This window comes from Mesocricetus auratus, unplaced genomic scaffold, assembly GCF_017639785.1.
Source record: "Mesocricetus auratus isolate SY011 unplaced genomic scaffold, BCM_Maur_2.0 Super-Scaffold_100691, whole genome shotgun sequence".
Taxonomy (NCBI): domain Eukaryota; kingdom Metazoa; phylum Chordata; class Mammalia; order Rodentia; family Cricetidae; genus Mesocricetus; species Mesocricetus auratus.
In genome coordinates, this window is record NW_024429267.1 from 7,224,006 (window position 1) to 7,237,336 (window position 13,331).

Consider the following 13,331-nt stretch of genomic DNA (forward strand, 5'->3'; position numbering starts at 1 on the left):
ACAGATACACCAAGCATCTAGATAGGACTGCAACATGGAAGACTGGGTCTCAACTCCACAGAAAAGAAGAATCTGTGTTGAAACACTGACCGTGTACAATGTGAACTTCCCTCCTCTGATCGTCCTATGGTTGGAACTGGACACAGCACCTAGACAGCCCTTAAGCAGGGTGCCAGTGTGTGTAGCCTGGGAGCTTCCTAGACCTTCCCTAATGTTTTCAGGGACTCTGGATCTCTTACCTCCCGTCAGGCAGAGTTGTGTGTGTAAGCGTGTGTGTGTGCATGCATGCCTGCATGTGAATGCATGTGGCAGGGTGTATACCTGTGGCCATTAGAGGATACCTTGTGGAGTCAGTTCTCACCCTCCACTTTTACATGGCTTACATCAAACTCATGTCTCCAGGAGAACGTAGCAAGCGCCTTTTCCCACTGAGTCATCTTGTTGGTCCTTCACCTAGCTTTTATTATAGTATACTACTATAATCGTTCATTTTTCTACTAGTGATTGCTAGCAATTTCCTACTGTTTCTGACTTAAAATTAAACTATCATATCTAATATGACAAAAGCATACAACATAGAGTTTGGTACAATAATGGGTAGGGTACAGAACATATACCCCAAGGATAATGTCCCATAAAGACAAAGATGACCCAGAAACTTTCTGGCTTTATTCCTTTGACCCCGAGTGTCCCAGAGGCATACTCACGGTCCAAGTCTTTTCACTGTGTTCTGGCACGTTTAGTTTGGCTACAGAGGCTTCTACCTCTGCTTAAGGTGTTCTTTGTTTGGCTCATGTAGTTCACAGTGGCTTCTACTCACTGGAGTTCAAATTTTGAAAGCCTAAGGTTCAAAACCATAGACTCCTCCCCTGCCCCTTCTGACTCAGAGTTTCTGTGTAGCCCTGGCTCTCCTGGAACTCACTAAGTAGACCAGGCTGGCCTCTAACTCAGAGATCTGCCTGCCTCTACTTCCCGAGTGCTGGGATTAAAGGCATGTGCTACCACTGCCCAGACTTTTTTTTTTTCAAACAAAACCAGTGATAACAAACAATATTTTAGCAATGATTGCAGTTCTCTGGATGAACATAATGGACTCCTCAGAAGACCTGAAATAGTTAACTCCAGAAAATAATTTAAAATCAAGGCAGTGGCCACTGGAACCAGAGCTGGGGACTTGTTCTCGGTCTGTTGCTGAACTGTGAGGTGACCTTAACCAAGGGAAAGACTTTGGTGGGTTTCTGGTCATTCATTTGGTCAGCCAGTTCATGAGGTTGTACAAAGAAAAACAAGGAAAACCAATGCTTAACAGTTGATTTCTAAAGACAAGAATTGCATGTTTAAGGTGGCCTGGGACTCATTTTTATTTTTAGGTTTGGGAAGAGTGGAGCAGATATGGGAGGGGACATGTCATCTATTTCCTTGTATTTTCCATGGTTCTTAAACAAACTCTCCCGAGCGCTGCTCTGGCTCATACAAGGTTCAAAACATGGCTAGGAAACAGGGTCTACAGAAACCTACGTGCCAACCATAACCATGACATATGCTGCCCAGAATCTTCTCTTTTTGCCTTCTAATCCTAGTTCCACAGTGGATACAACAGGCCAGGCACTCTTGATGGGACCCATGCCATTCACTAAAGGATGGCAGGAAGCCACCAGAGGCCAGCAGGCCACTAGCAATGGTTCTCTTTAGCTGGACATGGGTGCTGATGTTCTCTATGTTTTTAGAATGCACTTGGGTCTCTGTATTAAGACCACCCAATATGTGTATGCGTGCATGTGTGAGTGTTTGTATGTAGGTGTATGTACATGTGTGTACAAGGCTAGAGGTCAACAACAGACATCTCTTTCAACTGCCTTCCCCCTTGTTTACTGAGATGGGGTGTCTGACTCAACATGGGACGTGCTGATTTTGGCTAGATTCTGGTATCCTTCTATCTTTACCTCACCTCTGCTCCAGCAATGGGATTATAGGTGTGGGTTGCCTCACTCATTTTTTGATCAAATTCAGGCTCCTTCATGTTTGCCTGGTATGCACTTCAACTGAGCCATTTCCCCAGCCTCAAAGATCTCTCATTGCTTTCCAAGACTGGCTCTGCCCTTCGCCTGATCACCCCTCCTCTGCCGCTGCTCCTCCTTTTCTTCCACAGCCTCCCCCAGCACTCCTGTTCTACTGCTTCTTTGGTGCCAGAGTGAAATCAGATCTTTTGGACTCCTACCGAGTCTTCATGAAGGCTGCACTTTCTGTCCAGTGTACTGGATCAGACCTGTCTGCTCAGCATAGTCCTAACCTCATGAGAGATGCTGGCAGGATGCTGGAAGGGGGGGGTACACCCTGTGTCAGCCAGGGAGGCACAAGGATACACAGCTCTGCCCCACCCTGCCCACACCCCTCCTTACCACCAAGACATGCTCCAGAAGGTCCAGGTAGCCCAGGGTGCATTCTGTGCCATACCGCAAGGCTCTGGCTCGTACCTCTTCGCTGACATCGGGGTAGAAGGATGCTTGCTGGAGACAGATTGAGAGAGGTAGTGGGAGGAGGGGGGAGAAGAGAATGTTGAAACCTTAAATTAAGAAGAACTGTGTGTGAGTTCTCAGCATATCAGAGCTCGGTACCCTGGTCTCTGAGGCAGAAGACCTTGCCCAGTGACCTCTGTGAAGACCTTCACCCCCATTCTCTAGGTGGGAGAGGGATTCCTCCCTTCCATTCCCATGCCCCTGCAGCAGGTCCCTTTGACAGTCTGCAGGCTGGCTCCCTGGGGACACATGACAGAAACACTGGAGTCTGGGACCTTCTGCCCTTTCTCACCCCCCTTCTCCATGCACTAAAACACCCAGGAAGATTCACAGTTAAGGCTTCCAGCAGCAGAGTACAGACCAGCTCTGCCTGGCTTCCTGTCAGTAGTGGCAGGGGCACTGTTATGGCATCTCTATGTCCCCAGACTAACGTTCCCACTCAACCTCCCAAGTTATAGTCACGGGGCAAGCTCTGTGACCAGAGCCCTTAGGTTCCCTCTGCTAGCAGCCCCCTAGTACCCTCAGGCACTGTAAATAACTCATCTCACATTATACACATGCAGAGATAAGCAAGCCAGAGCTCTGGATAACAGTGTCTCAGGCTTTTCCTTGTACCGCGACCTGCCACCTCCAGTCACCCGTGACAAATCATTTCAGATGGCATTCTGACTTGCAGGGCTACAAGGGAAAGTGCCAGTGTGGGACACCATCTTTTATTTGCTACAGAAGGAAACCATATCCCCTTAATTATTCTTCCACAGTTTTCACTCCGTAGAGAACTCGGAAGCCTTACAGAAACGCATAAAAACAGCACTCCCTACAAACCATTAGTCATGACATGGCATAGCACATGGCAGAGACAGTCTCCTTGTGGCAGACCTGTAATCTCAGCTACCTGTGGTAGCTGAGGATCCCAAGCTGAAGGCCTGCCTGGGCTTAGAGTGAGTTCAAGGCTACAGCATGGGCAACTGAATGAGTTTCTGATTCAAAATAAAAAGTAAAAAGAGGGCTGGGACTACTCTCTGGAGGCAGAGAGTGCTTGTGTGCCACACATGGGGCCTTAGGTTAAATCTACAGGAACTCAGACTCCCAAGCCATATAATAGGAGTAAAGGTTAAGGCTTGGTTTAACAGTCCATCCTCTCTCTCAGTGATGAGCAGTGTGGGTGGCAACACCTGTGTACCCTCCCTTGGGGAACATGGTGAGCCACTGTCATTGAGAAGCCAAGTTAGACTAATGTGAGGACTGAAAAAGCTCAGAGGCAGAAATCAGGGTTGGGGGTGGGGTGGGGATATGATGAGGAGGGTGTCCACAGCATACTCTTAACACTCCCGTATTTCATTATGTCCATGTCTCTCTGAACCTCCAATGTGGGTCACAGAGTTGTGCACTACTGTAGGTGACATGGGCCATGGTGCTGCTGTCCAGTGGCCTCACCAGAGCAGGATACCAGGCTACCAAGAAGAGTTGTGGGAAGGACATTCTTGTTAACTGTGGTGGCTCTGTAACTTGGCAGAACCTTCAGGAGAACAATCTGGCAATAATGAAAAAGGTTATACAATTTGATCCCCTAATTCCACTTCTGGGAGTCTTCCTAAGCAAATAATCCAAAGCACAGATAAATCAAATAAGCACAAAGCTGTTTCTTATAGTGAAGTTGTAGGTGAGTTGGCAGCGGGCCTGCCTAACATGCACCACCTAGTACCCCATAAACCAGCTGTGGTGGGATGTGCCTGGAAGCCTAGAGCTCAGGGTGTAGAGGCAGGAAGATTGTAAATTCAAGGTCATCTTTAGCTGTAGAGTGACCAGCCTGGGATACATGAGACCCTGTCTCAAAAATACAACAAAACGGTAAAGCCAATAAACACTGTATGCAACCTACCTATCTGACCACAGGGGAAGGCAGTGCTGGCTAACAGATGCTAATAGTCATGTGCAAACTAGACAGAGTGACTAGAGCAACACAGGAATAGCCACCTCATGTCAACTCTAACAAGAAATACTGAATTGAAGGTAGCAAAAAGATAGGTACATGAAAACAGACCGCACAGAAACACACAGGTGAAGTCACCCGGGGACTGGTCAATCTTGCCATTCTGTTAAGACGAGGCGGCGTGGGACATGCCTCACCTCTACGTTTGCCTGGATCCCCACTCAGCCCCACAAGTCATGCTCCAATAGAACGAGGTGACTTCAAAATTTTCTGCTTAAAAAAATAAATCTGTGAGTTGAGGGATAGCTCAACAGTTAAGAGCACTGGCTGCTCTTCCAGAGGGCAGGAGTTCAATTCCCAGTACCCACATGGCAGCTCACAACTGTCTAACTCCCAGGGGATTCAACACCCTCTCCTGACCTCAGTGAGCACCAGGCACATATGTAGTATACAACATACATTCAAGCAACACATCCATACATTGAGAAATAATTAATAAGAAAATACTATCTGTGTGTAGGTCAGAGGACAACTTTGGGCATCATTCTTCAGAAGCTGTCTGCCATCTGCCTGCCTCTGCCCCCTGAGTGCTTGGATTAAAGGTGTGTGTCACCATGCCTGGGCCCACTTCTGCCTTCCCAGTGCTAGGATTATAAGTAGTCACCTGGCTTAAAAAAATATCATGACTTTAATGCTCTAGGCATTTTAAACATTCATAATCTCTCTGATATTACTTCCTCTTAGGGACAGACTCCATGTCCAGAGTGCTCCCTGGTCGTCTGTGTGTGCACATGTGGGTGACATCCTGAGAAGCTAAGGCAGCATGCCACCGGCTGGCACCTGTAGCAGCACCTGCTCCACTCCATCTCACAAACGCTGAAGCACTTACAAGTCCTTGGTAAAATGGACTTTATAACTGCCAGAGGAATCAAGTGGGAGGGGTTTCCATTTAACAATTAAGAACTAGTATATATGATCAGTATTATGAATCATGTCAGGTCATAGGACTATAACAGAATATCCAAGAGGGGCCCCAGTGAGGGCCCAGTATCGATGATGTAGCAGAAACCAGAGGCCCTGAACCAAGCCAATGACTCATTGCAATGAACACTTGCTAGTAAAGATGCTTGGACAAAAGGAGATACTGTGAGACTCACTGTGTCACACTGCAGCTTCCATGATGAGATTTCTCTTTTTTTTTCTCCTAAATTTTATTTTGGGGGGCTGAAGGGCAGAGGGCAGATATGAAGGGACAGGGGATGAATGGATTGAGATGCAGGTTGTGAAAGGCGCAAAGTATAAACACAAGGAATGTTAAAAAGAAATGAGTCCTCTGGAAGAGCAGCGAGTGCTGTCAACCTCTGAGCCATCTCTCCAGCCCCCCCTTTTTTTGAGGTAGGATCTTGCTACGTAGCTTAGGCTGCCTCACAACAATCCTCCTGTCTCCTCCTCCATGCACTAGGATTATAGGTGAGGTATGAGCTCTCATGCCAGCCGTAAACTGCACTCTCTGAATGTTTGTCTGTCATAAAGTGTAAGGTGTGAAGCTGCTCCCTGCTCACATTCCAGCTTACCTCCTTCTCCAGGACCCTGAATGAGTCATTTTCAACAGAAGACTATCTATCCGCCCATACACGACAGTGCCCAGGTCTTTACCTTGCAAGCTGTCAACATATCCGAGACAGCCTTCCTGCTCAGATTGGCAGTTGCGATCACGTCCTCCTGTCTACATGAATTCCCAGCTGCCACAGCTTTGGCTGTTGCCATGGTGATGCCTTTCGTCATTCTTATTGATTCTTCGGGTGATGATGTCTTCTCAGGTATGTCTTTTGACTGGAACACCTTGAAGTCAGAAACAGAAGGGGCAAAACAATCAAAATGGAAAGGACAAAAATAACTTACTCTTCTCCACCCGGGCTACAGTTAGTGTCTGGGAGCCAAGCTAGCAATTGGAAGAGACTGTCACATGACAAGAAATTAGAGACCTCATTTGGGGGCAGTAGAGTGGGTCTTGCTTCCAAGATCCTAGCATGGACAAGCCTCTTACACTGACATTTGACATTCATGGAAACAATATGGTATGTAAGAGGTTTCTAAAGTGCTAACTCATCCATTTGCAAATACCAGCACCCAATATGTATATAGTATCTTCCTCAGTCCTGATGTGGGCCCTAGGGCAGGATTAACTTGAATACATCACTTTGGATGACCTCCTGCCCACTTGGCATAGATTTGAGCTTGGGGAAAGTGAACCATTGATCCTATAATTCTGTTTTACAAATACAGCTGCAGGGTTATGCAGAGGCGTTCAAGTCAGTGACTCTGATTTGAACTCTCTCTCCTCTCTCTCTCTCTCTCTCTCTCTCTCTCTCTCTCTCTCTCTCTCTCTCTCTCTCTCTCTCTCTCTCTCTCCCTCCCTCCCTCCCTCTCTCTCTCTCTCTCTCTCTCTCTCTCTCTCTCTCTCTCTCTCTCTCTCTCTCTCTCTCTCTCTCTCTCTCTCTCACACACACAAAAGGTTCAAAGAGTTCATGTTAGTCAAGGCAAGTTGCTTCTGCTTCACACACACCTGGCCCTTTCTCTTTAATATGAAGGACTGGTTCTGCAAATGTATCTGTCCCTGCAGAAGAGGGGCTGGCCTGTCTTCAGACCTGATTAACCACTTAACGGCATGGGATACTCCCTTGAGTAAGATGGGATACCCATATTCTTGTCCTGTAACAACAAGTCAAACACCATTGCTCCTTAAAAACTACAGTGACAATTAAGTGACTCAGGACTGTAAGTCCCCTGTCCAGATTTGAGTACTATGTGGGATGAGGGCTATACATAGAATGCTCCAAACTACCGTGGTCTCTACAGCATAGGGTCTCTGGAAAACACTCTGGGGAATTCATACTTATTTATTTATTTATTTTTCCATGTTTCCACATGTTCGTGTGTATGAATGTTTTTGCCTGTGCTGGGGCACATGTGTGCATGTGTATGTATAGGCCTGAGGTTAATGTCAGAGATCATCATCATCTACTCTTATACTTTATTCACTGAGGCAGGGTCTCTCAATCAAACCCAGAGCTCACTGATATGGTGAGTCTTGTTAGTTTGCCTGTTTGGATATGCACCGTATCTGCCTTTCAAGACTGGAATTGCAGATGGGCCATGGTGCTGGTATTTATGTGAATTTCTATGGATCAGAATTCCTGTCTTCATGCTTGTATGCGAGTGTTTTAACTGCTGAGCCATCTTCCCATCCTTTCGACTGAAAGAATATGGATGAATCCAAAGCCACTCCGATATACTCACAATGACCACGTATCTACAATTTCCCAGGGTAGTCTACTTTCTATGTCTTCGCCGCCTACAGCTGTCTGAACCTGTATCTAGATCTCAGGTGGGAACACAGCCATCCCAAGGCACCCATGCCTTAAGGAATCACCTGCTTTTGAGTTACTCATGTATTCTTTAGTTTCCCCTTTAAAACTGTGAACTAACTGTATCTCCTAAGCTGGCTCCATTCAAGAAGCTGAGACTCACCCAAACACTAGTGGAACCACTCATGTCGAGTGCTGCTCCTCATGTTGAATTCACAGGTGATTCTGAAAAGGGACAGGGCAGCCTGCAGCAGAGGCAGATTCTCTGTGTACTTGCATGTTCCCTAAAAAAGCTACATTTGTGATCATACTATTACAAAGAAATCTTGGGGGGGAAACAACTCACGTCCTGCATATTTCTATTTGTGGGTATCAGGATGAGGTGATGCGCAAATGGGCCGAGCACAGAGGAAACAGAGAACATGTCTACAGTAGACATTCCTGGTGCCCATGACTCTCCAGGGCTAGAATGCGGGAAGAATGAACAGAGCTAACGTCTCTAAGGAGAGATGCCTCAAAGAGAAAGGAGCTGGATGCTGAAGAAGTGTCTCACCTCAAGACATCTGGGCCTCTCCCCTAACAGTGAACCTCAAGCTGCCATTCCACACGTGGGCTGTTGCCAACAGCAACATGAGAAGAATGCATCTGGCCCCCATAATCTAAACACAGGGCTTGTGTAAACTGCCATTCTGACTTTTCTCTTGGCCAGAAATCTTCTGTAATGCTCCAGTGTCATGCTGTCATTTTGATGGAATAAAGCCTGGACTGTCCTAAGGATACATTTCAGTCCTAGGGATGTAGGCCAGTTGGTAGAGTGTTTGCCTAGCATGTGTCAAGGCCTGAATTCAGTCCTCAGAACCTTCATAAAACCAGGCATGGTGGTCCACACCTGAAACCTCAGCATTTGGGAGGTAAAGGCAGGAGGATCAGAAGTTCAAAGTTATCCTTAGCTACACAAAAGTTTGAGGCCATCCTTGACTACATGAAACCTTGTCTTGCAAATAAACAGTCCCAATAGATCCTAGCCACACTCGCTGCCATACAAACGTTACCAGGAGACAGATGAGTAAGCCCCCACAGTCCAGGAGTTCTACGTAAAAGCTCTTTAATGAAAGACTGCAGAGGAGCGCATGTGTCCGTCATATGTTGGATGGTGACAGCGAGCTGAGGGTGACAGCTGCTGGGTACTCACCGTGAGTTCTTGCTTTATGTACTCGATGGTGGCCTCAAGTGCCCTTGTGCCCCGGGTGGCTTCATCTTCCACTGCCTTCACAGTCTTAAGAAGAGAGGTGACATTGGTCACCATCACCTGCACGGGAGGAGAAAAGCGCTGCCTGAGATGCGGTTTCTGACCCTTTCATGCAAATGGCGCAAAAGGTATCTCCTTCCTTCAGACAAGGAAGATGATCGAGTGTTCATCTTCCCGGTAGCCTGGCATATCAGCCTCATAGTCCTGCATGCTCAGCCCCAACCTGAGTCCCACTCTACCTTGGCAGCTCCTTTGAGCTGGTACATGGAGGGGTCATCAGCTGGTTTGCTGGCGGCTCCCTTGGTAGCACCAATGAGATCAGAAAGGGCCTTGGCCACGTCTTTGATGGCATTTATCAGAACCACCTGAAAGAGCAGGAGACTGGTGAGTAGAGGGAGCAAGGACATGGGGGAGGGCATCTCTTTATCAGTAGCCTTATGTCCTGCAACATGACACCACTACCCAGGAAGCCACCCTTGGAGCTCAGGGAGGTCAATCTTGCTGCTGCTGCTAATGATGATGATAAAGCTAACAGAGAGGCTGCTCCTGCTGCCGCCGCCGCTGAGACTCATGCTAAGGCTGAGAACTAATGTGCGGCGCCACACAAAAATGGAGGCTGATGCTGATGCTTGGATCTGAGTACACAGTTCCCTAGCAGCCACTTCTGAATTGCTAACAAGCTGCCTCTGACTGGGTGAGGGGCTGCTAAAGCAGACACAGTGAGGGCACCATCACTCACCGAGAAGCACTGATAAAACAATGTCAGCTTCATGTTGGGGCAGTAAGGCCTCCGTGGCACTCTGCCCACCTCTCCAGCTTTGGTTCCTGCAATTCTCTGCCTCACAGCACATGTTTGGGCACATGGGTCTTTCTTCCTGTTGGGAAGTCTCACCTCATCTCTGCTTAAGGTCTTCATTCCTGCTCTCCTCTACCTGGAACCTGGCTCTTTCCATCCTCTGGGTTCAGCTTGGATGTATGTCTCAAGAGACCTATCTTGACCACCCTAGCAATGGGTCTAACTCCTGAATACCAAAATGCTATCAGATTGCCCTGTTTTGTACTACAGCAGTATTAGTCCATGGTGTCATTTAATGTATCCACTTATCTATGATTTATCTTCTCCATGACCTGATGAGGTTAGAACAGGCCTCATTTGGTTTCATTCTCAGAACACGTTCTGGCACGTCGCTGGCACTCAGTGAGTCTTGAGGGGAACATGAAGACAAAGGTGGCCTGCTCCGTCCTAGAGACGATGCTATCTCAAATGCTGGAGCTGGGATCTGAGGCACAGGGAGAACTGACACGAACTGGGTCACTAGAGCCAAGAGTGGCGGGTTTGGAATTTGGACTCTGGTCAGTGTGATGCTAAGCACCCCGGTGTTAACCTTCAGACTCTTGGGTTGGCTAATTTACAAGCAGAATTAGCAGGGCCAGCCTTTCCCACCTCATCCAGTTGCTGTGAGGACCAACTCGGATAATAAACATAGACACCTTTTGGCGACTCAAGAACTACAGACAGCAGTGGCACAGAAGAATTGTGACTTTGTAGCCTCTTGCCATCCTCATACTCTTGGTTGTGTCATCTCATCAACAGGACATGGGACCCCAGTCAAGCTCCTGTACTCACAGGCTGGGGCCAGCCGGCCTTGTGAAGGTGTGACACTCTCCCCTGAGCCTACAACAGTGAAGGGGCGCAGCATGAGGCGGGGCACAGCAAGCCAGGGATGCTACTAACAGCAGGGTCCAGGAAGTACTGCCCCATCCTGGTTACTTGACAGGTGACTGCCGTGCAGTGGGAACATTTTTTCTAAGAAGATTAAAAAATAACTTATTTACTAAAACTGTAAATAAGTTTATTATTACTATTAGTATGTGTGTGTGGCACCATGCACATGTGACAGTTGAGTACAACACTACGGAGCTGTTTTCTTCTCCCACCTTTATGTGAGTTCTGGAGGCCAAATTCAGGTTGTCAAGCCTGTGAAAGAGGTGTTTTACCTGCTGAGCCATCTCACTGGCCTCCTGACTGTATGTTTTTAAAGTGAGTTCTCATTAGAAGTTGCTGCTTCAGGGGGCTGGAGAAATGGCTCAGCACTTGCTGCTCTCCGGAAGGACCCAAGTTTGGTTCCCAGAACCCACATCAAGTAGCTCACAACTATCTCTAACTTCAGCTCTGGGGGTCTAGATGCCACTGGCATCCTTGGTACCTGGACTCAGGCTCACATACCTACATGCTGAGACCCCATCCACATAATTATATAAAAAAAACCTTCTAAATATTTTGAAAACAGTAGTCTCCTTTCTAATTTATTTTTATTTACTTAAATAAAATTAATTTTAAAATCTACTAAAAAATGTCCCCTCTGCATGTTAGTCAGCTGTCAGAAGCCAGGGTATGACAGTACCTATAGTTAGTGACTACTGCACGGCAGTTAAAGGTCTATGGAGGCAGCCACATGCTAAGTGCCCTTGCTGGGAAGGGGAAGGCAGAAGGAAACACGAGGAGTCATGGAAGATTCCAGGTGGATGTAAGAACTTACTTTGTGATTCTCTACTTTTTGTGCCTAATACAACTTGTTAAGATACAATGTTTCCAGACAAACGAAAAAGACCCCACAGCAATTCAACACACTGGAAAGATCCACACTCTTTCTCTTTAAAATCAGCTGGGTGAGAAGAACACGGGGGTTTGCACTTGCAAGTTGAGCAGGGATTCCAGCCTTTCCTTCCTTCCTTCCCCCCAGGGTGGGACCACACCTCAGGTTCCTGCAGATGCACTGAGCAAACAGCACATCTGAACTCCCATGCTGCTGGAGGAAACCAAGCTGGGGACTAAAAAACTAAGAAAGATCACTCAAGAGGCTCCATTGTCTTGGAGGACAGTGGGAACAGAAGGGGCAGGGGACACAGGAACAAGGCTAGTGGCCCCCAGTTAATTAGTTCTTTAATTAATCATCTCTGTCCTCCTGGGTCCTGAGGGGCAGGTGTTACCTAGCTTGGGGCCCAGGAGACCAGATTGCTGACCTAGCACAGGCAGCATCAATGAAGTAAGTGTCTACTGCCCGTTAGTGGGACAGGTGCCGAGGAGAGAAAGATGTGCTACCGAGACTCTAGTTGTCTGTCAGCTCAAGACCAGTGGAACATCAGCTTGCTGTGGATCTGGCATGCGCCAGGTGCTGTTACATACGGTGCGCTGGTTTCAAACATGAGTTGCAGGGACTGTGGTCTGGAAAGGGCATTAAGGCTCAGGTGGGTCATTTCAACAAAATTGCTGCCCCCTGAGCACTGGGCTCTCCTACTCCTCCAGTTCCTCCCTCTGCTTCAGAGTCAGGCTTCTCCAGCAGCAAGCCAGATGTGGGCCATACCCTATGCCAGCTGTTGGACTCACCCTTGACTATTGGGCCTAGAAAGGCCCGGACGCAAGGCCTAGTGGAATTTCCTGAGCCTAGCTAGAGTTTGGCGACCTGTCTCATTGAAACTGCCTCTGCCCAGCTACTGCTAACGTGGTGGAATATTATTGGCTCTTACACTTCATCCCATCCTGAGGTCCCCACCCACTTTCTCAAGTCTGTATAAGCGCATGCCTGTTACAATAAAGTGATACTCTGCTTCGACAAGTCTTCCAGTGTGTGGCTCTCTCCAGACAAGCTGGACCAGCCCTTCCCGCAGCCCTGACTGCCGGAGGACCCTGCACTTGGCCTGTTCGCAGACATTCATCAGTCTTGACTCACAGTGTCTCTAAAGGTGAAAACGTTTCACACTCTCTATCTGTCCCTGCACCAGCTCAGGCCACTCTTTTTTTCCTCAGCAATTGCCTGAGGGTCAGAGTTCTCCAGGGTTAATCTGACACCCTTCTCTTACCCCATGCTTCTGCCTCCCTGTGCCCACAGACACTGAGCAGAGACAACCATACCCAAGTTCCATCTGCACACACGAGCAGAATCACGCCTTCAACGGTTCTACCTGCTCATCTCACTTGTAATTCAGCATCCTTGGACTGGGACTCACCCTCCTCTCTCCGGTCTGGATGGCTCTGCCCCCATGGATCGCTTGCTGGCTCTCTTACTTCACGAAACTGCATACTGCTCCAGTCCGGTCCCTCTTCCCTCCCCTTTATCCTCACAATGTCTTCTCCAACCAATTGTTCACCACGCCTGGCTGACTTACCCTTCTAGGTTCCTCCCAAATCCTTGGGCTTGTCTTGACTCTTAAACTGTCACCTCAGTCCACGTTTCTGTCACTTGCTTCCTATCAGTTTTCCCAAC

General features: G+C 47.8%; 1 protein-coding gene across 5 annotated transcripts in view; it reads right to left on the reverse strand.

The window, feature by feature from the left end:
* Tln2 (talin 2) overlaps positions 1-13,331 on the reverse strand; it is a 409,739-nt gene that overhangs the window by 27,638 nt on the left and 368,770 nt on the right. For all 5 annotated transcript variants that reach the window (XM_040739688.1, XM_005075489.4, XM_013117408.3 and 2 more), the window contains 4 exons: positions 9,306-9,431; positions 9,010-9,126; positions 6,106-6,291; positions 2,400-2,507 (listed from right to left, as the gene is read on the reverse strand). In XM_040739688.1, the coding sequence (XP_040595622.1) occupies positions 2,400-2,507; positions 6,106-6,291; positions 9,010-9,126; positions 9,306-9,431 (537 nt within the window). The remainder of the gene's footprint in view (positions 1-2,399; positions 2,508-6,105; positions 6,292-9,009; positions 9,127-9,305; positions 9,432-13,331) is intronic.